Genomic DNA, 25,036 nt, shown 5'->3' on the forward strand with positions numbered 1-25,036 from the left:
AGAATAGCCTTACTGGGTCAGACCAATGGTCCATCAAGCCCAGTAGCCCGTTTTCACGGTGGCCAATCCAGGTCACTAGTACCTGGTCAAAACCCAAGGAGTAGCAACATTCCATGCTACCAATCCAGTGCAAGCACTGGCTTCCCTCATGTCTTTCTCAATAACAGACAATGGACTTTTTCTCCAGGAACTTGTCCAAAGTTTTCTTAAAAACAGGAGTAGCAACATTCCAACATCTCAAAGAATAGCAAGATTCCGGAACCCCAATGAGAGCAACAAATCAGAGCTGAGATTGTGATGTCATAATGCCTCTTTCCACAGTGCCTCAGAGCCAACCTCATCAGTGATGTTGCAATGGCTTGATTGTCCTATACTTGGCACACATAAGAGCACAAACCGCATAGAGCTTTATGGCCTTGCGGTATATAAACTGATTATTATTATTCATAAGAACAGCCATAATGGGTCAGACCAATGATCCATCAAGCCCAGTAGCCCATTCTCACAGTGGCCAATCCAGGTCACTAGTACCTGGTCAAAACCCAAGGAGTAGCAACATTCCATGCTACCAATCCAGTGCAAGCACTGGCTTCCCTCATGTCTTTCTCAATAACAGACAATGGACTTTTTCTCCAGGAACTTGTCCAAAGTTTTCTTAAAAACAGTTATTCTATCCGCTCTTACCACAACCTCTGGCAATGCGTTCCAGAGCTTAACTAGTCTCTGAGTGAAAAGAAATTTCCTCCTATTAGTTTTAAAAGTATTTCCCTGTAACTTCATCGAGTGTCCCCCTAGTCTTTGTAATTTTCAACAGAGTGAAACATCGATCCACTTGTACCTGTTCTACTCCACTCAGGATTTTGTAGACTTCAATCATATCTCCCCTCAGGCGTCTCTTTTCCAAGCTAAAGAGCCTTAACCATTTTAGTCTTTCCTCATACGAGAGGAGTTCCATCCCCTTTACCATCTTGGTCACTCTGCTGTGAACCTTTTCTAGCGCCACTATATCTTTCTTGAAATAAGGAGACCAGAATTGAATGCAATACTCCAGATGAGGTTGCACCATGGAGCGATACAAGGGCATTATAACATTCTTAGTCTTGTTAACCATTCCTTTTTTAATAATTCCTAGCATCCTGTTTACTTTTTTTGGCCGCCGTCGCACATGGGGCGGAAGGTTTCATCGTATTGTCTACAATGATTCCCAGATCCTTTTCTTGGGCGCTAACCCCCAAGGTGAACCCTAGCATATGGTAACTGTAATTCAGGTTAGTCTTCCCAATGTGCATCACTTGGCATTTGTCCACGTTAAATTTCATCTGCCATTTGGACGCCCAGTCTTCCAATTTCCTAAGGTCCGCCTGCAATTTTTCACAATCTGTATGTGCAGTTGGTGTTAGTCCTTTTCCTGTGTGAAACTTGCAAGTTGCATGCTTCTTCCATTAAAGGCCTGGGAGAAGAGCCAGGCTCTTTCTCACTTCCTAAAGTAAACATAGTGATATCTGATATGTGCTTTTAAAGAAAGAATAACAATTTATGGATATGTACTGTAAGTTGAAAATATTTCTTAAGGTAATCTCAAAATAAAAACAAAGTAAAACTCACCAGTGAAGGCACGATGATCAGTGTAGCACAGAGGGGATAAGGTCTGGACTTTTATAGTGACGTGAATAAATTTCCGTTTCAATCTGCCTGCCCCCTTCAACATCCTGGAGTTAACGATAGATACCAAAAATATAAACATTCTTATCCACCTATTGTCCAAAACATATTTTTCTCAAATGTCCCAGACAAAAAAATGTTAAAACATTAAAAAAAAAAAAAAGAATTTAAAAATGACAAGTTATTACACAGACTCCCCTGAAGAAAGGATGATCATTGAGACCCCCCACCCCATTCTGTCCCAGCCTTGCCCCATTCTATTTCATCCCAGCCCTGCCCTCAAAACCTAATTTCCTCTCCTTCCCTGAGCTAGGGGCCACATCTGGAGGGCCTCCAAGCCTGCGTGGACAAACTGCCTGGTTTTCAAAATTCATCCGGATACCCAGACAATCCTCTAAATAAAGGACATGTCTGGGTAAATCCAGACATCTGGTAACCCTAGATCAGGGGTAGGCAATTCCGGTCCTCAAGAGCCGGAGCCAGGTCAGGTTTTCAGGATATCCACAATAAATATGCATGAGATAGATTTGCATCTCAAGGAGGCAGTGCATGCAAATCCATCTCAAACATATTCATTGTGGATATCCTGAAAACCTGACCTGGCTCTCGAGGACCGGAATTGGCTAACCCTGCCCTAGATATATGTCCTTGACTAAGTTCTTCACATTCTACATTCCACAAGTCACATTCCAGCTATACACTGATAAGGCTCCTGCTGGGAGCAACTAGAGGCCAATTCCTCCCTTTGCCTGTCTTTGCCAGTTGCTGAGTTCCACAAATCATTCAGCAGTATACAAACAGCATTCCAAGATATTTTGTTATCCTCTAGAACAGTGGTCTCAAACTCACGGCCCGGGGCCCACATGCGGCCCGCCAAGTGCTATTTTGAGGCCCTTTGTGTGTTTATCATAATCACAAAAGTAAAATAAAACAGTTTCTTGATCATATGTCTCTTTAGCTATAAATTACAATATTATTATTAAGATTTAGCCAAAAGGAAAGATTTATAAACTATAAAGAGTTTTATCTCCTGTAAAATTGTCATTTCTTTAATAAGACATTAAGGGGTTAATAATAATTTAAAAAAAAAAAACACGTCTAAAAAGTGTCCTAAATGGCTACTTGGACGGTCCTAAAGCTTGATCGTCCAAGTACCCATAACCAAAGCTGGTTTTTAGACGTATCTAAAAACAGCTTAGGCCTTTCCCCTGCCACTAAATGTACAGAGAGAAAAGAGGTGTGTTTAGAGGAGGGGAAAGGGCGGGCAGTGGGCGGGAGGTGGGCCGACCTACACCTAGGCGTACAACAAGTATAACCAAAACCATAGGCAGGTTGCCTAGTCGGCACTTAGACCTTTTTGACTTAGACAAAGTCAAACCAGGTCTAAGTGCCGAGAAAGGGGCCGCTGAGCTGATTGTGGCTGCTGCGATCAGCTCAGCGGCCCCAGCAACCTGCCTACCCCTCCACCGCAAGCATCGCAGCCGGAGAGATGCCTCATCTCACCTGTGGGCGGGGCTTTGGTACGGCTGGGCCAATCTGGGCCCATTCTGGCGTTGGCTGCCTGCCGGATGGGCGGGTTTGGCACCCATCCGTCCGGCCAACTTTAAAAGGTACGGGGAAGGGGGTGGGGGGTCGTGGAGTCAGCCAGGGGGGGTCGCGGGTTGGCAGGGGGAACGATCGGGGGTTCTGGAGGGGGGCGGTCGTTGGAGGAGGGGGTTTGCGTCGAGGGCAGGAGGGCCTGTGATCCATCCTGCCCATAATGTAGTGGGGGGGTAGGGGGTTGCTGGGGCCAGGAGGGCTTGGGCTCCCTCCTGGCCCAATCCAGTCGCGGGGGGATGGTCGCTGGGGCCAGGAGAGCTTGGGCTCTCTCCTGGCCCGATGTTAATCGGTGGGGCAAGAGGGCTTGGGCTCCCTCTTGCCCCAATATTGTCGAGGAGTCAGGGAATCGGCGGGGCAAGAGGGCTTGAGCTCCCTCTTGCCCCGATGTTGTCGGGGGGGGGGGGGGTCGCGGTTCAACATGGCAGGAGGGCTTGGGCACCTTCTTGCCTGGATCATTGTGTGTGTGGGGGGGTTCTGTAACCAGTGTTGTTTTTGAAAGACACCAGTTACAGAATCCAGCTTTTAGGCCTTCACCTAAAAGCCCTTCTGTTGGACGTTTGGGGCTTAGGCGTTTTTTTGGCTCATTATGGCCAAAAAGTGTAGACGTTCTGGGGGTGTACTTTTAGACGTAGTGGTAATCTGGGCGTTTAGTAGAGGCAGGCCATAATCAAAACAAGGATGTTTGTTTTGGTTATGGACACTTTCCCTGCTTCTGCTTTGAACGTTTAAGGACTTAGGCCAAAAGGGGACTTAGACGTTTTTTTTGATTATGCCCCTCTAACTATTTTTTCTGCGGCCCTCCAAGTACCTGCAAATCCAAAATGTGGCCCTGCAAAGGGTTTGAGTTTGTGACCACTGCTCTAGAAGGGGGGAAAAAGAGAATTTAGATTAAATCTATAAACCCAACTAAATGGTTTCCTGCTGTCAAAGAACATTGATTGCTTGTTCAAGATCTGTTTCTCAAACTGGACTTCTCCAAGCACCAGTACTGTCTGTTTTTAGCTTTACAATATCCTTTTCCACTGTGATTGAGATGGATTAGCCCATCTTGGTTGGTGAGCAATATTTATGGTCATTTTAGGATGGAAGTTTTCCATCTCCCTACAGAGCTTTAACCAAGGGGTCTGCAAGCTCACTGACAAAGAGAAACTCACTATCAAGAAGTACTTGCAGGAATTTTAAAATAAGGGTCTCCGTTAAGATGAAGTGGTGTGTGTAAATATAGAGCTGGATTAAAGATGTTGGCATATATAGCAGGATCAGAGAACAGTGGTGAAGGCGGAATTCCCCCTTCCCCCCCAGATTATAACACACAGTCCTAAACACACAGGTGATTTTCCAGTACTCCACACCAGCCCTGGGAAGCAGTAAACTAATGTTTGGGGAAGATATTCAGCAATATTCAACTGGGCCGGGGATGCTCCAGCTCAGTTAAATAGCACTGCCCAGGTAAGGGCAACTAATGCTACTGAATATTATGCCTGACCGCCACAGCATCCTGGGGGCAGAGTCAGGGTCGACCTGGAATATATTTGGACCTTGCTAATATTCAATGTCAGGGCCCAGATAAAATACTTATGATTCCAGGAGTTGGTTCCACTCATCTGGTGACAACACAGAAAAAGTCATCTATCTATCAGGCTCCTGTTTTGTGGAATGCTCTTCCCATTCAAATATGAGAGAAGCGGTCCTTGATCTGTTTTAAGAAGCGGCTCAAAACATATTTTTTTCAACAAGCCTTTCCCGGTACATTGCTGGGGGTTGATATGGAGGAGATGCTGTTAGCCATGGGAATGTCTCTTGAGCAAGATATACATGCTTATACATACTCATATCTGGTTCATAGTCATTCGCGCGCGAGACTTCAGCGCGCTGACATTGCAGCGCAGACAGTTCGGCGTAAGACCCCAGCGTGCCACCTAAAAAGTGACTTTTAAAGAGCTCCGATGTGGGGTGTGAGTGGGGAACCCCCCTAGTTTACTTCATACTCTTTGTGCTGCCATTGGGGGGGGGGGGTTTGGGGAGGTTGGAACCCTCAATTATAGAGTAAACTTAACTTTTTCCTGATTTTTTAGGAAAAAGTTCAGTTTTCTCTATAATGTTGGGGGTTGCATCCCCCCCACACACACACAACGGCAGCGCAAACAGTCTGAAGTAAAGTAGGGGGGGGAGAGATGGCATCCTCAGTACTTTATAATGCAAGAAGAAAAATATTGTATAGGCCGGAGACATGAGACAACAGGAAATGGGAACTTTTCTTCCTTCTATTTTTGTGAATGGAAAGGCTGAGGATGTCAGAGAGTTCAGTTAAAATATATGCTTTATAAGAAAATATAATAATGTGTTTTATAAAGTTTTTAAGCATTGCTGGCCTACCCGGTGAGGTGTTCCTAGTGGTGGTGGTGGTGGCAGCAGCGTGTCAATGTGTTGAGAGGAAGAGGTGGTCTGGGAAATTCTGCTGAGCAAACTCCGGGCCCATTTCCAGCCCCCAGTTAGTCCACTCCACTCAACTGGTTCACACACTGAGTGGGTTTTTGAGTGTTGTTCCTGGGTAGTTGTTTTGGGATCTCTTCCAGTGGTTTGTCAGTATCTCCTTGTGGTCCAAGGAAGGAAACTTTGTTAACCTTAGCATTGACCTTCAGAATATGTTTGTAACAGCGCTGCTTGTGTGGCATTAGGCTATGTAGTGATTGAAAGAAAAAAACAGACCTTTGCACATTTTTGCACTATATGGTGGGTGTATGAGGAGATTCACATTTCCTGCACAGCTAAGTCCATGTGAAGTTACCTTGTGCTGTATTTGACATCTAGCAAGGTCTCTGTTTGGAAGGAAAGAACTAAGCTTAAAAATGAAGTGGCCAGAAGTTATGGTAAAAGCAAAGGAAGGCGTAAAAAGAAAAATGGTGAACCAGCTTGGTTATCCAAAGAGGTAAAAGACGCAGTGAGGGAGAAGAGGAACTCGTTTAAAAAATGGAAACGAGAAAAAACGATGGAAGCCTGGAACTGTCACAAAATTGACCAAAAAAGGTGTCATAAAGTGGTAAGAGACGCCAAAAAAGTCTATGAGGAGAAGATAGCGCAGGAAGACAAAAACTACAAGCCCTTTTTTAGATATATAAAGGGAAAGAAACCAGCAAGAGAGGCGGTAGGACCTCTCGACGATCATGGAAAGAAAGGGTCAATTAAAGAGGATAAACAGGTTGCCGACAGGTTAAATACATTCTTTGCCTCAGTCTTCACAAATGAGGACACTTCAATAATGCCGGACACAGGGAAGATATTCACCGGGGCCACAGAGGAAAGCCTAACAACAGTGAAGGTGACGCTGGACAGGATTTACTCCCAGATTGACAAACTAAAAAGCGACAAATCCCCTGGACCGGATGGAATTCACCCGAGAGTTTTAAAGGAACTCAAGGAGGAAATTGGCGATCTATTACTAAGAGTGGCTAACATGTCAATTAGAACTGGACAAATACCAGAAGACTGGAGGATAGCTAATGTCATCCCAATTTTCAAAAAAGGATCAAGAGGGGATCCAGGAAACTACCGACCTGTGAGCCTCACATCGGTTCCAGGGAAAATAATTGAAACACTAATCAAAGAGAACATTGTACAACACTTGGAAGACCACAATCTAATAAGGGATAGTCAACACGGTTTCAGGAAAGGGAAATCATGTTTGACAAACTTACTTCAATTCTTCGAGAAAGTGAACAAACAAATGGATGGTGGAAAACCAGTGGATATAATTTACTTGGACTTTCAGAAAGCGTTTGACAAAGTCCCTCATGCAAGGCTTATGAAGAAACTAATAAGCCATGGAATTGGAGGAGAAGTACACAGATGGATCGACAAATGGCTGGAAAACAGAAGGCAACGGGTTAGCATAAATGGGAAATTCTCGGACTGGGAGAAAGTGACTAGCGGCGTGCCCCAGGGCTCGGTTCTTGGGCCTATCTTGTTCAATATTTTTATAAACGACCTGGAAGAGGATACAACATGCAATATAATTAAGTTTGCAGATGATACAAAACTATGTCGGGTGATTGGCTCTCAAAGGGACTGCGAGGACCTCCAGAAAGATCTGAACAAGCTGGAAACGTGGGCGATAAAGTGGCAGATGAACTTTAATATAAACAAATGCAAGGTGATGCATCTAGGAAAGAAAAACAAGGAACATGAGTACAGGATGTTGGGGGTGAAGTTAGCAAAAAGCAAGCAGGAAAGGGATTTGGGGGTACTGATTGACAGTACCCTAAAACCATCGGCACAATGTGCGGCAGCGGCGAAGAAAGCGAACAGGATGTTGGGCATAATTAAGAAGGGGATTACGAGTAGAACGGAAGAGGTCATAATGCCACTTTATAGAACAATGGTCCGACCGCACTTAGAATACTGTGTCCAACACTGGTCTCCATACCTTAAAAAAGATATAACTCTGCTGGAAAAGGTGCAAAGGCGAGCCACGAAACTTATCAAAGGAATGGAAAATTTGACCTACAAAGATCGACTCAGGAAGCTGGGGCTGTTTACCCTTGAGAAGAGAAGACTAAGAGGGGATTTGATAGAGACTTTTAAAATATTAAAAGGATTTGATAAAATAGACCAAAAAGAAGCATTACTTAAATATTCTGATGTGACGAGGACAAGAGGACATAGACTGAAACTGAGTGGCAGCAGGTTTAGAACAAATGTCAGGAAATTCTGTTTCACACAGCGCGTGGTGGGTGCTTGGAATGCACTCCCGGAGGAGGTTGTGAAGGAGACTACTGTTCTGGGATTCAAACGCAAGTTGGATGCACACCTTCTTGCATATCATATTGAGGGATATGGTAAATCCAGGTCTCCAAAAAGGAGTACCTAAATGGGCCGCCGCGTGTGCGGATCACCGGACTAGATGGACCTCGATCTGATCCGGTGAGGGCGTTTCTTATGGTTTTAAGAAAGATTTGGACAAATTCCTGGAGGAAAAGTCCATAGTCTGTTATTAAGACATGGGGGAAGCATCTGCTTGCCCTGGATCGGTAGCATGGAATGTTGCTACTCTTTGGGTTTTGACCAGGTACTAGTGACCTGGATTGGCTACCATGAGAATGGGCTACTGGGCATGATGTATCATTGGTCTGACCCAGTTAGGCTATTCTTATGTTATGTTCTCATCTGTAGGGGCCTTTGTTTTCACTTTTTATTTTAATGTTTTTTTTCTGGGAACTTATCAGAATGGGAACATATAATGGGAACAAAAATGGAAGAGAATTAATGTGTGTGGAATGGGGGGTAACTAATTTCTTCAACTAAATAATTCAATCCACCTCAACCAGACATAGGAGAACTTACGCACCATTCACACACCCTCCAACCAAAAACGTCAAAAGAAAAATCTGATCGACAACCTCCTAGCCATTCGAGCTGCAACACTCGACCCCCAACTCTACAACCTATTGACCTCGATCACAGACTACAAAACCTTCAAAAAAGAAATAAAAACCCTTCTATTCAAAAAACACATAAAACCAAACTAACACAATCAGAAGTGTCCCAAGCATCACCTGCAACTATTCCATATGTACTTCTGATGTCATGACAATTCAGACATAATTTATGTTATGTTATGTTATGTTATGTTATGTTATGTTTGGAATACTGGTTACATATATGAGGTTCAATAAAAGAAAATTTTCACTGCCTGTTTCTATTCTGACCATTTATTCTGTTTCATGGTCATTACAAAAAATATATTTTTACATGGGGGGGTGTCAAAAAATGATGGGCCCCGGGTGCCACATACCCTAGATACGCCACTGAATCCCAGTGCTGCTCTATATGACCCTGGGCAAGTCACCTAATCCTCCAGTGCCCATCACTTTGAATGTCAGCTTTAAAATGCCAAAGCCACAAAAAGGCAGAGTTTAAAAAAGGTTTGGATCATTTCCTAAAAGAGAAGTCTATAGGGGAAATCCACTGCTTATTCCTAGGATAAGCAGCATAGAATCTGTTTTACTACTTGGGATCTAGCTAGGTGCTTGGGACCTGGATTGGGCACTGTTGGAAACAAGATACTAGGCTTGATGGACCTTCGGTCTGTCCCAGTATGGCCAATTCTTATGTTCTTACGTGAGTCAAGTATAGGACAATCAAGCCATTGTGACATCACTGATGAGTTTGTCTCTTAGGCATGGGTGGAAGGAGGCATTATGACATCACAATCTCAGCTCTGGAATGTTGTTACTCTTTGGGTTTCTGCCAGATACTTTGCACCTGGGTTGGCCACTGTTGGAACCAGGATACTGGGCTTGATGGACCTTTGGTCTGTTCCAGTATGGTAATTCTTATGTCCTTAAATTCCCATTCCCTTCCATTTCCCCCTTCCTTTATTCCAACTCAGCATCTATAAAATGCTAGTATCAATATGTAAAAAGTTAACACACCTTAGACAATTGAATTAAGTGATTAAAAACCACTGCAGAAGCTGCTTTTAGATTTAAATTAACTACTGCTAAATGACATCATTTGTGCCATGTCGGCTTTTTAAGTACATCTACATCTACATATTTAAACAAATATATTTACATACATACAACAATTATATCCAAAGAGAAATCTCTGTACAAGATAAGAACAAGCATGTTCAATGCTCTTTATGACAGATTTTTATTAGTTGGCAGGAAAGAAGACAACAGGGACATTTCTTTGCTTGAATTACAGAAGATAAGTCCAGCTAACATGTTTAAATCAGTCTGGAGCTGGGGAGGGTAGGTCAGCGAAATAGTATATGGGCTCCTACCCCTTCAGGCACATTGCAAACATACATTCAGAACCAGTGGCGTAGCGAGGGTGAGAGGCACCTGGGGCGGTGGTGCCCCTCCCCCACCCTCATCTCCACCCCTTCCCTTCCCCCGTACCTCTAGTTCAGGGGTATCAAAGACCCTCCTCAAAGGCCGCAATCCAGTCGGGTTTTCAGGATTTCCCCAAGGAAGATCTATTAGCATACAATGAAAGCAATGCATGCAAATAGATCTCATGCATATTCATTACATTACATTACAGATTTCTATTCCGCTTGTGCCTTGCGGTTCTAAGCGGATTACAAATTAAGAGACTGGACAATTTCAGGAATATTACAGTACATAGAATCAGGAATGTATCAAGTTACAATTGTTAGACTGGAAGTTTCCAGGAGAAATTTAGAGCTCATGGTAGATGAATAGTAGGTTGATGAAGAGAGTTGTAAAATGTTTAGGTATAGTAATGGTGGGGTGTTCGTGTGTGTATTCATTAGGGAAACCGTGAAAGCCCGACTGGATTACGGCCCTCGAGGAGGGACTTTGACACCCCTGCTCTAATTGAAGTTGTTGCTTGCGGTGGTCAACAATGTGCTCCTCAGAACCCCGTTGGCTCTCCCTCTAACATCTCTTCCTATGCGCGGCACCCGGAAGTGACATCAGAAGGAGAGCCGATGAGGTCGTGAAGAGCACGTTGTTGACCACCGCGAACCACAACTTTAACTAGAAGTATTGGGGAAGGGAAGAGGGGTGCACGCAGGGAGGGGAGGAATGGGAAGAGGCAGGGCGGAGAGGAAGAGGGGTGCCAGTGCCCCCACCAACATGGCGCCTGGGACGGACTGCCCTCCTCGCCTCCCCTTACTACGCCACTGTTCAGAACCCCAGTTTTACTGAAATTAGTACTCTGTCACTGAAGTACACAGGTTTCATCAGGTCGTAAATACGTCCAATCTTTAGTAGCCTTAAATTTTAGCAATGGTAGGCATAAGGCAGGAGCAATGACAACATCGACAACTTTTATCCTGCGGGGGTCCCAGACACAATCTTCTTCTAACCCACTAGGTACCATCCCACAACCAGGAGGAACCCAGGCGGTATCATAACCCTGATCATGCCAGGTCTTCTGCAGGGGGTGACGTTGTCTGTCTATCTTTTTAACTTTACCTACATTAACTCTTAACTTCAATACCACACTTTCATGCGGTTTATCCAAGGGGTATCTTTTAGCTTTCTCTATATCTCTGCTGACATAGACCCCTCGCCCCAGCATGCCGTCATTTGACTGACTGAATCCATTCTCAATGATTGATATTGCAGCATTAACAGTGGTGCCATGAAACATTATGTAGATCTTTCCATCAGTGGGTTGCTCATAGCTCTCCAGACAAGCTTCTATAAAGTAGGGCGAGTCCTCTTCGGCCCACATGGTTTGATTGGAAATTCTGGATGACGCTCCTTTGAATGTCTTTCATAAAATAAAAGAGACATAAATGGACAACGTTCTCTAAAATCGTGGTATTTTTGTATGCATGAAGCCCCATTTTACATAGGAGGATGAGGTAGGATTTAGGATGCCCATGTCAGGATGCTTACAGGTTCCCCAGTTTATTTTATTTTATTTATTTTTTTTTTTTTACAAACCTCTCTGCCAAAGGCAGATCCTTTTGTTAAATATTCCCAGTGGTAACAATAGCCTCAGGAGAAAGGACATGCAATGACTACAAATAATACAAAATACTGCTAGAAAAAAGATGCACAAAAATTTAATCATGTAACCCCTTTACTGAAAACTACCCCACCACATCAGTTATTTATTCAATTTTCTATACTGTTCTCCCAAGGGAGCTCAGAATGGTTTTACATGAATTCATTCAGGTACTCAAGCATTCTTCCCCATCTCTCCTGGTGGGCTCACAATCTGTCTAATGTACCTGGGGCAATGGGGGGATTAAGTGACTTGCCCAGGGTCACAAGGAGCAGCTTTAACCACGTCGCCACACTCTATAAAACCCTGCTGCTAGTACATAAAAGTCTCTCGCCCCACTCCTTTAAAGAGCAGGGAATCAGCAACCAAAATCTGCAATGACGCCTGTGCCGGAAAGGCAAAAATACTTATCTGCTGCAGCGACAGAAAACGCGGGAAAGCAAATCCTCAATTAGAGTTTCCGTAAACTGCATGTAGAAAGTAAACAGTCCAAGGGGCTCCGTTTCAAAGGTAGTGACCCCCCTTCCTCAGGAACTATACACGGCAGGACTTTTATATATCACGTTTTTATTGTGCACTCATTATTAACACTGATATACACTAAATTAGGGCAAGGTCCTGGGATGTTGCACAGTGGATACGCTTTTTGGGTTATTATTGTGGCAGCTCGCCTAGGGGCTGCTGTGTTGACTGAGGACCTGCCTTTTCACTAATTAATTTATTATGTAGGTTATATTTTGGTTATTAACTCTAGTCTGTTGCCCCTCTTTTCACCTTTACAGCGCCAGGGAGGGAAGATCTTTTAATGCATTTTGTGACAGCCTAAAGGCACATTAGAGCTTAACACTTAAGTAAAAAGGCTCTTAAATATTCTACTAAACAACTTAAGAGGTCTAACTCAGACCCTCAAACTTATTGATCTAGTCAAGATTTTTATCTTTTTTAGAAATAAGCCATTTGTACAAGCTGCTCTACCATACTTTTCTTTCTTGCAGCCTTGTGGTAAAACTATTGCAACAGGAGCAGTATCACTTTTAAAGTACATGTTTTGTGTAAAAACAAAAAAAAAAAAAATGCATGAAAGACACAAGATCTCAAGGGTCAAGGAAATTACATTTATTCCCAATACTTGACTGCCTAATGGTATAGAGCAGGATAAGTGATGACCAGTGACAGGTCTATACTTTTGTTTTTTTGGTTGGGAGGACTCCTTTGGTAGGGTGAGTAGGATGATAGGAGGTATGGAATTACTGTTATATCATTTTTGGGGTGTTTATGATTTTATATTAAGTATGTTTTATTGGAAGCAGAATATAAAACTGTAAACCATTAAACTGTTAGGATTTATTTACCACTTTAAAAATAAAAAAAATAATGTCGAGGCAGTTTGAGGGGATGCTGAAAGGCTCTCAGCCCAACCAAGAAGAGAATGACATGGATATGGCTCAATGATCTGAAGCAATGTCAAAACACAGAATTTCATTTCTGCAAATTGGCACTTAATGAAATAAGATGACACTGTTTTTCAGCCACAGTGACAAAATAATTCTCAGAATTTAGGAAGTTGGTTGGTTGGGCTGAGAACTTTTCAGCACCCCCACCCCCTAAAATTGAGCCAAGTATAGGACAATGAAGCCATTGTGACATCACTAATGACGCTGGCTCTTATTGGTAGAATGAGGCATTATGACATCACAAACCTCAGCTCTGGTTACCAGACACTGAAACTCTTCCCACTATGAGGGGGTGCTGAAAAGTTCTCAACCCAACCAAGAAGAGAATGACCTGGATATGGTTCAAAGATCTGAAGTAATGTCAAAACACGGAATTTCATTTCTGCAAATTGACACTTAATGAAATAAGATGACACTCTTTTCAGCTACAGTGGCAAAATAACTCTCAGAATTTAGGAAGTTGGTTGGTTGTGTTGCAACCTATCAGCAACCCCCTCATACATAGCAGGAACAATCTGAATATAGGCGAGAGACAATTTCAGCAGCAAAAATATTCAAATAACAGTACATGATATGACGTAGTATGCTATTTAAAATGTCAACACAATACACAATAAAACATCTTAATAGATAACATAGGGTGTAAACAGAAGTGGAACACATAAACAGAAAAGATGGAGTAACAGCAGGAGTTAGAAAATATGATATGATATGACATTTATATTCTACTTGCTCCCAACAAAGGTTCAAAGTGGATGACAAAATTCTACAGTACAATTCAAAAGAAAAGGAACAGAAATTTATAGTAATAGATGTTTCCTAAATAAATATGTTTTTAACTCTTTTTGAAAGTTCAAATGAAAAGATGACATTTTCAATGCAGACGGAAAAGAGCTCTAAATCTGCACCGTCTGGTATATGACAGATTTTTCCAAAGATGTATTGTATTGCAGAAAAAGATGGAAAGAAGAGTAACCTAGAAGAATGTGCTCATGAAATGTTAGGGTGAAAACAAACCTATTAGATATTTTGGACAAGTACCACCAAATAATTTACCCCCCCCCCCCTTTTATAAAACCACAAAAGCGTTTTTTAGCACCAGCCGGCGTGTTGAGTGTTCTGCACTGCTCCCAACCTCATAGGAACTCTATGAGTGTCGGGAGCTGTGCAGAGCATTCAGCGCGCCGGCCGCTGCTAAAAAACGCTTTCGCAGTTTTGTAAAAGGGAATGGGGGTTAAACAGCAAACAATCTAACTTAAAAATAATATGTGCCTAAAAAGGTATCCAATGCAGATTTATTGAAGAAGATATTGCCCTATCAAATTTTTTAAGGAAAAAAAAAAATAATAATTTTAGCAGCAAGAAAGTTGTACGTAAAGTCAGATAGGTGAATGAATACGATCACAGCTAGCGTAGGAGTGGACAAGCAAATCCTGCTACAGTATGTGCAGCTGCTGTTAATTCTTCTTTGTGAGAGGCATGAGAGAAAAGCCAGTCTTTCTCCTGCTTTCTGAGAGATAGTAATATGTGGTACGTGCTTTTGAAGTATGAATAAGTTTCCAAGTGTATTAAAATTTGATATACTTCTTATAATAGCTGTTTAAGCGGTGTACAAGGTTACAATTTTTTAAAAAAATTTTCAGGGGATAAAACAGAGACATACGACGTGACATGACATACAGAAATGAGTAGAAAGGTGGGTGAAATTACATTTATGAATATGTAAGTGGAAAATATTTCTTTTCAAATTAAAACAAAGTAAAACTCACCAGGAATGCAGGTCGATCCATGTGGCAGAGAGGGAATATGTTTCTGGGCTTTTATAGTGAAGTGAATAAGTTTCAGTTTCAAGCTGACTGCCCCCTCAACTTCCTATCTTTGTCTACATTTATATTATAAAAAATGGAATTATAACTCTGCTCTTTGTGAGTGTAACAGCGGGGTTAAGGACAGATAACAGAAACGCCGACATTCATATCCAGCCATCTTTTGTCCAAACCCCATTTATCTAAAATGACCCCCCCACCCCCACCCCACACACATACACACATACCAAAAAAAAAAAAAAAAAAAGTAGAAATGACAAGTTTTTCCACACACTTCCTGAAGGGACACGTATCAGAACTTTAGTAAGTGTCCTTAGGCATATGTTGTTTAAAGATGCAAAGGTAGGCCCTGTTTATCTTTCCCTTCTTTGAAGACAGGTAATGTTTAAACAGAGTTGTAGTGAAGTGAATTCAATTGTTTTGTTAAGCCGTATTTACAGACAGCTTTAGTTAAGAAGCTCTGCTGGTCAAGGCTTTTTCTTACCTTTTGGACTTCAATCTCTAGCTAGGAAAAATGCTGATGTGTTTAAAGTTTCATGTGACCTTACGTCACATGCCATCACATGCTGGCAAACCTGATTCGTATAAATATGTGAAACTCATAATAAAAGACGGACATATTTGAAAGATGGTTTCTGGTCTTTAAGATGTGTCCCCAGGTACCTGACTTGCAAATGACAGAGACAGAGAAAGTATGGGGCAGGAATTGGGACCTGAATCCTTTTCAGTTGGGGGCACGTCCGCGATGGGCAGATGATATCACCAATATTTTGTGAGTATTTCTGAATTTTTTCTGTTCTTTAATACTCACTGGGTAGTGGTGACCTGTACCCAACCCTTTATTTTAAGTTCAAGCTTTGGGTTCTATTATGGAGTTTTTTTGGGGAAAAATCACGGGGTACTTTCGGTAAGCACCCCTCATATATATAAGCAGCTGCCATTCTTTCGGAAAGAATGAAATTATTTATAGAACCCCCCTGCCCACTCTGTCATTTGTAAGGTTTTTTATAGAGTATAAGATTTTATTGTCTCTTATTACTGTACCTCGCTTATAAGGTAAGATAAGCGAATATTTTTGCATTGTTATATTGGGTTTTGTAATGAGTCATAAAGGCACTTGCTCCTAGACAAATGAGACTTGTACGGCTGTGTGTGTGTATGACATTTTTCCTTCAGCTCACATCTTTCTGTGTCACCAATGTTTACCACTGAGGTAGGACATGCTGTTATGTGGAATGAATTGAAAGCGCTGTTTGAATCAGTCTAAGATCTTTCCCTTGTAGTTTGTACACAAGCACTATTTCTTGTCTTCCTTTTGATCCTGACTAATTTTGTGCGTTTTTTCTACCGGCTGCTTTCTTTGTGTTCTGTGCTGGATCATAAAAAAAAAAAAAAAAAAAAACAAGAAAAAGAAAAATTCCGTTTTAAAGGTTTTCTTTCTTGTGCAGAGCAAAGCTAATCTGTTCTTTGCTTTCATTATCAGGGTCTGTGCATGAATGTTTTTGTCCCTTCCCCCAGACTTCTCTGTTTGGGCTTCCACTGACCCCCTATAGTGCTTCTTTGAAGTTACTCATTCTTGGTTTTATAAAGCAGTAAGGTGAGATTCCACTGCTTGTCTCTTGACTTTTCTCCGGCATTATCAAAACCACCATCTCTTCTTATAATACGCCCATCGCTCTTGTTGTCAAAGCTCATGGCATTCCTCGTTTCGTCCTAGATTTAGGGCTGTTAATGTTTTGGTAATTCTCATTGCACTTATGTTTCTTCCACCATTCCACCGGCAGCCAATGATTTTTTTCTGTCATTGTCCTAAAGAATGTTTTATTTTTAATCCCTTTGGTGAGGCTGCCTTCACCTTTAAGCAACAGTATACCTAATGTGGAATGTCCTTCGGGCTATTCTACAAGTCATGCACTGCCCCTCATGGTCCTATTCTTATTTTGTACAACTTTTGTGTTCCATAATTCTAGAGACCTGTCAGGCTGATAGTTTGTACCTTTTATAATGATTGTCTGTGTGTGGTCACAAGGTGTCATGAAATAAACTGCACTGGTGTACATCTGAAGTGAAATACCTGGGTTTTGTCCTGTCTCATGGTCAGAGGAAAATCTGCACTTTCTGCATTGCTGCTGTTCTGCCCCGCCCAGCTAACAAGAAAGACATGCTTACTTTTCTTGCTATGATTGGTCACTGCCGCCAATGGATCTCTGCTTGTTCCTTCTATGACCAGATTTTGAGACAGACCCTGGTTTCTGAAATGACTGCTCTTATCAGATGGACTTATGAAATGTTGGACATTTAAGATGTGCTTTGGTTTCTAGCTCAAGTTTGGGTTTCCCTGCTTATGCCCACATGTTTTATCTCTTTGTTTGGGACTATTGTAACACCATGAAGGGAGAACATGGCGGTAAATTACGCTCTGTTGCCTTTTTTTATAGTCACTCCTGTTCAAGAAAGCCCTGGCTGCTTGTGCTATTGTGGTAGAGATGGTTACTTCTCTGATCCTAGGTCACCCCATTACCCTTCATACTTTTCACGATGTTCAAGCCCTTCTTTTAAATAGGCTTTTGGGTCTCACGGGTGAACAGGATTCTCTTCCTCTCTTTTTTCACAGCTCCCTCTGAATTTGATGCCTGGTATTTGGCAGGTGCCCAAAGCCGCCCTTCTGGACGGACTTTGGTGCAAAGAGGGGAAACCCTGGATACCAGCTGCTAGCTCTCCCTTATTCATTGCCCAATATCATGGTATTGGTTATCGTAGTGCTCGCTCGACATTTTAACTTCTTGCTAGTGATATTTTCATTCTTGACCTTTTGCTCCTTGATACAGAGATATATAGCTCAATAATTACGGCTGGCACGGTTGTGAATTGAAAATAAATTGGAAAATACAATTCCTTTCTATTGTTTTAGCTGAAGTTAGGATGTTGCTAATTTAAAATGTTTTTGTCCGGATGTATACATAGCCATCCCAGATCAGTTTTGGCACAGATATTTCTAGTGTTTTCCGTGGGTCCTCTTTATCACTGCAGAGATAGAGACGCTCCAAAGAGACATTAGCTTTATGCCTTTTTTCAAATATGAGATGGTTATGATATACATTATTTGTTGTTTTGGTTTTTTTTATATCAATGTGTTTATTTGCAGAGTTAAATTCAGCCCTGCACACTTGACAGATGGAGAAATAGCTCCACGTTTAAAAACTTTATGTTTTGTCTGTGTCATGTCTACTTGTCTTAGTTTAGTGGGTACCCCAGGATACATAATATTGGCCATTTCTAGAGCTCTTTTTCCACTTCTTACTAGCCTAACTGCGCAATGTTCTTTTACTTTTAGCTTTTATATTCTGAATGAAGTTTAGTTAAGGGTTATATGTTTAAGAAAAAAGCTTTACTTTATACAGCGTTTATTTCGTGGTGTTCCTTACATATGATCCATTCAGTATACATTTCTGAATACATTCAGTACATCAGTATGGTCTCTCTGAGGTGCATAATAAGTTATATGCAGCACGATAAAAACATATCCTTTTGGATTGTTCAATTAAGAACCTTAAGTAAGTGAGTATTGTCTCTCTTTTGCCATGGCTATGCTAAGTGAATGAATTGGTATTGTGCATGTTGCCACATTCAGTACAGGCAACATGGTTTCTCTTGTTTTCTATCTCTTATTTGGATCACATTGGAGTACAGCTGCTGAATGATATTTGGAATGCTTTCCAAGCATTTCTTTTCAAGTATCTCTTTCTGTATGCACAGACATCTGGCTGCTCTCCCTTTGAGGTTCTCACGGGATGACCTTTCCCCGCCCCATGGGTAGATTTTCCCTTGATACAGGAGGAATACGTCCAAAAGCTAATTGAAATATTAGGGCTTGTTCAAAGAAACGTGTCTTGCACTTCTCCTTTCTCTCCACAGATTCCTACCCATTTTTTTCCAGCCTGGTGATTGTCCAGCAGCTTTCCAAGGATCGGAAGCAGACGGATTTCCCCTTTGGCCTTCCCACTACTGTGATCGCTGTGACCAGGCCCGCTGCACTCACTGAGGAGTTTCCTGTTTGGATCCACGCAAGTCGCTTGAAGAGGGTTAACCTAAAACCCCAGAAGCAAGTCTTCCCTGCGCAGATTTCACCTCCTCCAGTGGAACAACATGATGATCTCATTGCAGCATTCTACCAACTTTATCATTCTCTTACTGGCACCGCTGCTGCTAGTTTTTCTCCCTGTATGGATCATTTCTAACTGGGTCTACAGGGATGATGTGTTCTGGGTCCATGACACTTTCTGCCCATATCCATCTGTAAATGACACTCCTGCTGTAAACAGCACCCCCGACACCTCTTTGCGAACACGATGTCAAGCTGGACTACTCCCTCGCAAAGGCTGTCCTTCAATTGGAATCCAGAAAAGACCGATGCTACCCTTTGGTATAATTCCAGCAGTGTACAAGTTGCCACCTTCTCCTTTGAGTATTGTGACATTGTGGACTGTTTATCAATTGATATCCCAAGGCTGTGCCATTGGTCCTCAGAAATTCCTAAAACTAAGGACATATATGTATATGTTACTGACTTACGTTGGGGGGATAAGTGTGCATTCTGGGGAGTGGTAGGGTGGAATATTAATACTGACTGGGTTTATAAACTAGAAAATACTCTGAAAAACAGTGGACCAAAATGGTAAATCACTGCTTACTTGTATGACCCTTCATAAGGTTGGACACTGTTATAGGAAAAGTGTTCCTGCACAAATTATTAAGCTTTCTCTTACTATTGACAACCCTAGACCTACTGATGAAGGTATGTACATTATGGACATGAGGTTTAAGGGTGGGTCTAGCTATCATCAGTTTTCTTATGGGATCTATCTACCTCCACTCATCTTCTCCCGCCATTTTGTGGGGGCCCCAAAAAATGCTAACCCACTGGCCCCTACATTCAATAAACTTACTGACATGATGGCTATTGCCAATCCCACTTTTGAAGATATTGTGGCTGTTGAGGTAGGGTTTTCAGAACGTAACCTTTGGTTAGAATGGATGAAATTCACTGCTGATCAACATAATAAGAGTAATTGTTACATATGTGCTCAAGCTAGACCCCATCTAGGAACCGTACATCTGGACCTCCCTCCTGGTATCCAACCATGCCTTTTTGGGTTATTTACCTATCCCCTTTGTGCACTGTAGTGTTCTAAATACCCTTTGTTGCCAGGACAACAAAAGCTTGATATTGCCGTTATCATCTATAAGGGCAATTACACATGTCATGTTTCTAATTTGACACAGAGTAGTTTTGTAGGTAATTTACCCCCAGGTTATTGTTCTGTCTTGGCTCATAGGTATGCCCCATTGGTACTACATCAGATTTGATATTTACTGGCTTTATGGAGACTTTTGGCTCCCTGTTAAGCTACCCAGCCAGTGGATAGGCCAGTGCACTTTAGTTAAGGTTACCATGCTCCTGCATATTTTTCTGAAAGGCATCCTTCCTATTCACATGGTTTTTCCTTTTATTTGTCTTGATATAAATCTGATCAGATGTATACATAGATGCTATAGGGGTCCCAAGAGGGGTCCCAGATGAATTTAAGGCCCGAGCTCAGGTTAAGGCTGGGTTTGAGTTCCTTATTCCCTTTATTACTATTAATAAGAATGTTGATCGGATTAGTTAAAATTATTATAATCAGCAACGCTTTGTGAACTATTCTAGGGACGCCTTGCAAAGTATTACTGATTAATTAGGCTCCACTTCTCAGATGGTTCTCAAAATCGTATGGCCCTAGCTAGGATTCTAGCTGAAAAATTCTCCTCAGTACTTTATGCTGTTGTACTTTTCTTTCTGACAATATAGGTCCTCCTATGGACATTCAGAAATTAGCAGACCTCTTTGCTGAGTTCAAATGTAACTCTGATTTATCTAATTCTTGGGATCAGCACTTTAGTTGAATGCATAATCTCTTATTATTTGCACTCTTATCTTGACTGCTCATGTACTGTGTTATTCGTATTACAGCTCCTAAAAAAACCCCTCCTTGAGAGACATACCTAGAGTATCACTCCCTTCCAGCTCATGCTGTGTATTTGTGACGTCATTTACATGTCGTAAGAGGGGATTTGAAGGGACACGTATCAGAACTTTAGTAAGTGTCCTTAGGCATATGTTGTTTAAAGATGCAAAGGTAGGCCCTGTTTATCTTTCCCTTCTTTGAAGACAGGTAATGTTTAAACAGAGTTGTAGTGAAGTGAATTCAATTGTTTTGTTAAGCCGTATTTACAGACAGCTTTAGTTAAGAAGCTCTGCTGGTCAAGGCTTTTTCTTACCTTTTGGACTTCAATCTCTAGCTAGGAAAAATGCTGATGTGTTTAAAGTTTCATGTGACCTTACGTCACATGCCATCACATGCTGGCAAACCTGATTCGTATAAATATGTGAAACTCATAATAAAAGACGGACATATTTGAAAGATGGTTTCTGGTCTTTAAGATGTGTCCCCAGGTACCTGACTTGCAAATGACAGAGACAGAGAAAGTATGGGGCAGGAATTGGGACCTGAATCCTTTTCACTTCCCTGGGCAAGGATAAACCTTGATATTACTTTTACAGGGCTAGAGTTCCTCATATCCTACTGCCACAAATCATTAATCTCTTAGACAAGCCATGACTCTAACTGGACTTTTCCAAGTATCAGTACTGTCTGCTCTTAGCTTTAAAATATCCTTTTCCTTTGTGATTGAAATAGAATGAGCCTGGTGAATAATACAAGGGCTCTAACAAAAAGTTTCAGCACTTTCATGTTTTCGCAGAGAAGTGGTAGAATGTCATGTGACCATTCAGTCAGGCAACAGGGCGATTTGTTTTAAAAAATAGAAGAACAGAAACGTTTTGAAGCATCGTCATATTTGTGGTAGTTTTATGACGGCAGTTTTCCATTTCCCTGCAGAGCTTCTGTCAAGGGAAACACCACGAAGACATGTGTGTGGAAAGTTAAAAATAAAGGCCCAAATTCTGTAACCAGCGCCTAATGTTAGGCACCTATTTTGGAGGCGCCCAACTAGATAGGCGCCTGTCTAAATTGAATTACAAGCCCAATTAAGCTTTTTAATCAGCACTAATTGAAACTTAGGCGCCTATCAGGAAAGCACAATTCTGTAACAAGGCGCCTCTAAAAATTTAGGCGGCCTTCAAAAAATAGGCGCTATGCATGTTAGGTGTGGGCGTGGCTTCATGTTAGGCACCATGTTGGATGATGGGGACAGAAAGGGGGTGGTAAAAGAGGAAAAGGAGATAGCTGACAGGCTAAATAAGTTCTTCACGTCAGTTTTCACGAGGGAGGACACAACCAACATTCCGGAGCCCGAGGAGATCGTAAAAGGAGAGCAGGATGAAAATCTAGTCCAGCTAGAGGTGAGCAAGGTGGATGTCCTCAGGCAGATAGACAGGCTAAAGAGCAACAAATCGCCAGGTCCGGATGGCATTCACCCAAGGGTACTCAAGGAACTAAGGAACGAAATAGCTGAGCCACTTCGACAAATATGCAACCTATCCCTAAAAACTGGAGAGATTCCGGAAGACTGGAAAATAGCAAATGTCACGCCCATCTTCAAGAAAGGCTCAAGGGGAGACCCAGGAAACTACAGGCCGGTGAGCTTGACCTCGATCCCGGGAAAGATGATGGAAGCGCTGATTAAAGACTGCATCTGGGAACACATCGAAAACACTGGGCAGCTAAAGCCGAGCCAGCATGGCTTCTGCAAGGGCAGGTCATGCCTCACTAACTTATTATACTTCTTTGAGGGGGTGAACAGCCAGGTGGATAAAAGGGAATCTATAGACATCATTTACCTTGACTTCCAAAAAGCCTTTGACAAGGTACCACATGAAAGACTACTAAGGAAGCTATGGAACCATGGGGTGCAAGGGGAGGTCCACCGATGGATCAAAAACTGGCTGGCGGACAGGAAACAGAGGGTTGGAATAAAGGGCCATTACTCAGACTGGCAATGGGTCACGAGCGGAGTTCCGCAGGGGTCGGTGCTGGGACCGCTCCTGTTCAATATATTTATTAACGACCTGGAAGCAGGAACAAAATGTGAAGTTATTAAATTTGCGGATGACACCAAATTATACAGCAGGATTGAAAGCAAGGAGGACTGCAAAAATCTCCAAAAAGATCTGACAGCGCTGGAAGAGTGGGCCAAAAAGTGGCAAATGAGCTTCAACATAGGGAAATACAAGGTCATGCATGTAGGGAAAAAGAACCCAATGTTCACTTACAAAATGGGGGGATCACCGCTAGGGGTGAGTAACCTTGAAAGAGACCTGGGAGTGATGGTAGACACAACATTGAAGGCGTCGGCGCAGTGCGCCACAGCCTCAAGGAAGGCAAACAGAATGTTGGGCATCATTAAGAAGGGTATCACGACCAGGACGAAGGAAGTCATCCTGCCACTGTATCGTGCAATGGTACGCCCGCACCTGGAGTACTGTGTCCAGTACTGGTCGCCGTACCTCAAGAAGGACATGGCAGTACTTGAGAGAGTCCAGAAAAGAGCAACTAAGCTAATAAAGGGTATGGAAGACCTCTCATATACTGACAGACTGAAGAAGCTGGGGCTTTTCTCCCTGGAAAAGCGGAGACTTAGAGGAGACATGATAGAAACCTTCAAGATCATGAAGGGCATAGAAAGGGTAGACAGGGACAGATTTTTCAAATTACGGGGAACCACAAGTACAAGGGGGCACTCAGAGAAATTGAAAGTGGAAAGGTTTAGAACAAACGCCAGGAAGTTCTTTTTCACTCAGAGGGTGGTGGATACATGGAACGCGCTACCAGAGGATGTGATAAACAGGAGCACGCTACAGGGGTTCAAAGAAGCTTTGGATAGGTACTTGGAAGACAAAGGGATTGAGGGGTACAGATAAGAGTAAAGGTAGATTATAGGGATGGGATTAGAGGTAAGTTACAAAATTAATCAGGGACCACTGTTCAGGCACTAGGCCTGATGGGCCGCCGCGGGAGCAGACCGCTGAGCAAGATGGACCTCTGGTCTGACTCAGCGGGGTCAACTTCTTATGTTCTTATGTTACAGAATCACTGTTCTTCAGCGTGCTTAAGCGCTCATATGGCCGCCTAACTTTTAGTTGTGCCTAGAGCTGGCCTATTTATTGGGCGCCTTCAAAATAGGTGCCGCTCAGCTTGATTCACTAAACAGCACCCAGTTTTACTTGAATTGCGCTGAACGGTGCCTATATCGGCACCTAACTTTTGGGCGCTTCATATAGAATTTGCTCTAAACTGCTTATAAATAACATCAACACTAAAATTATTCATAAAATATCTAATAACAACTGTAAAACAATATGATAATCAATTTCTCTGGCTTGTGAATCACACCTTACGTAAATAAAAATAATAACAATTCTAAACTGCATGTGTGTTTGTCCAGAGGACCCCCAGAACCATCCTTTTGTCCCCATAGGATGAAGTGGTGTGTATACGAGGGGCCACTGAAAAGTTCTCAGTCCAACCAAGAAGAGCATGATGAGGAGCCTTGAAACTTACAAGTTATTCCACCACTTCTCTTGACACTTTTCATTTCAGGCAAATGCATCTAGTAAATGAGCACAAGTATAGGGAAACCAAACCATTGTGACATCACCAAAACAAAAAGCGTCAAGAAAAGTGTGGAATAGCTTGTAAGTTTCAAGACTCCACATCATTCTCTTAGAGCTGGATTAAAGATGTTGCCCCCTCCTTAGGAAGAATTGGAGAGCAGTGGGTGAAGGCAGGTTCCTTCCACAGAGGTCATAACACACAGTGCTGAAGCACACACATGAGTTTCCATTGTTCCACACCAGCCCTGAGCAGCAGCAAACCGATGTTCAGCAATATTGAATTGGGCTAGGGGGACTCTTTCCCAGTTAAATAGTACTGCCCAAATCAGGAAAGATTAATGCTCCTGAATATTATGCCTGATTGCCAGGGCATTCTGTAGGTAGAGTTGGGG

The 25,036-nt window shown here is 42.3% G+C and overlaps 2 protein-coding genes across 2 annotated transcripts in view; one reads left to right on the forward strand and one right to left on the reverse strand.

Annotated features, from left to right (window-relative positions):
• Positions 1 to 25,036, reverse strand: part of LOC117347592 — a 51,039-nt gene that overhangs the window by 16,869 nt on the left and 9,134 nt on the right. The window contains exons 4-5 of the mRNA XM_033918707.1: positions 10,958 to 11,415; positions 1,606 to 1,648 (exon numbers count right to left, since the gene is read on the reverse strand). Coding sequence (XP_033774598.1) covers positions 1,606 to 1,648; positions 10,958 to 11,415 — 501 coding nt within the window. The remainder of the gene's footprint in view (positions 1 to 1,605; positions 1,649 to 10,957; positions 11,416 to 25,036) is intronic.
• Positions 1 to 25,036, forward strand: part of PIH1D2 (PIH1 domain containing 2) — a 155,175-nt gene that overhangs the window by 7,154 nt on the left and 122,985 nt on the right. The gene's annotated exons all lie outside the window — the stretch shown is intronic.

Source organism: Geotrypetes seraphini, chromosome 13 (assembly GCF_902459505.1).
Source record: "Geotrypetes seraphini chromosome 13, aGeoSer1.1, whole genome shotgun sequence".
Classification (NCBI taxonomy): domain Eukaryota; kingdom Metazoa; phylum Chordata; class Amphibia; order Gymnophiona; family Dermophiidae; genus Geotrypetes; species Geotrypetes seraphini.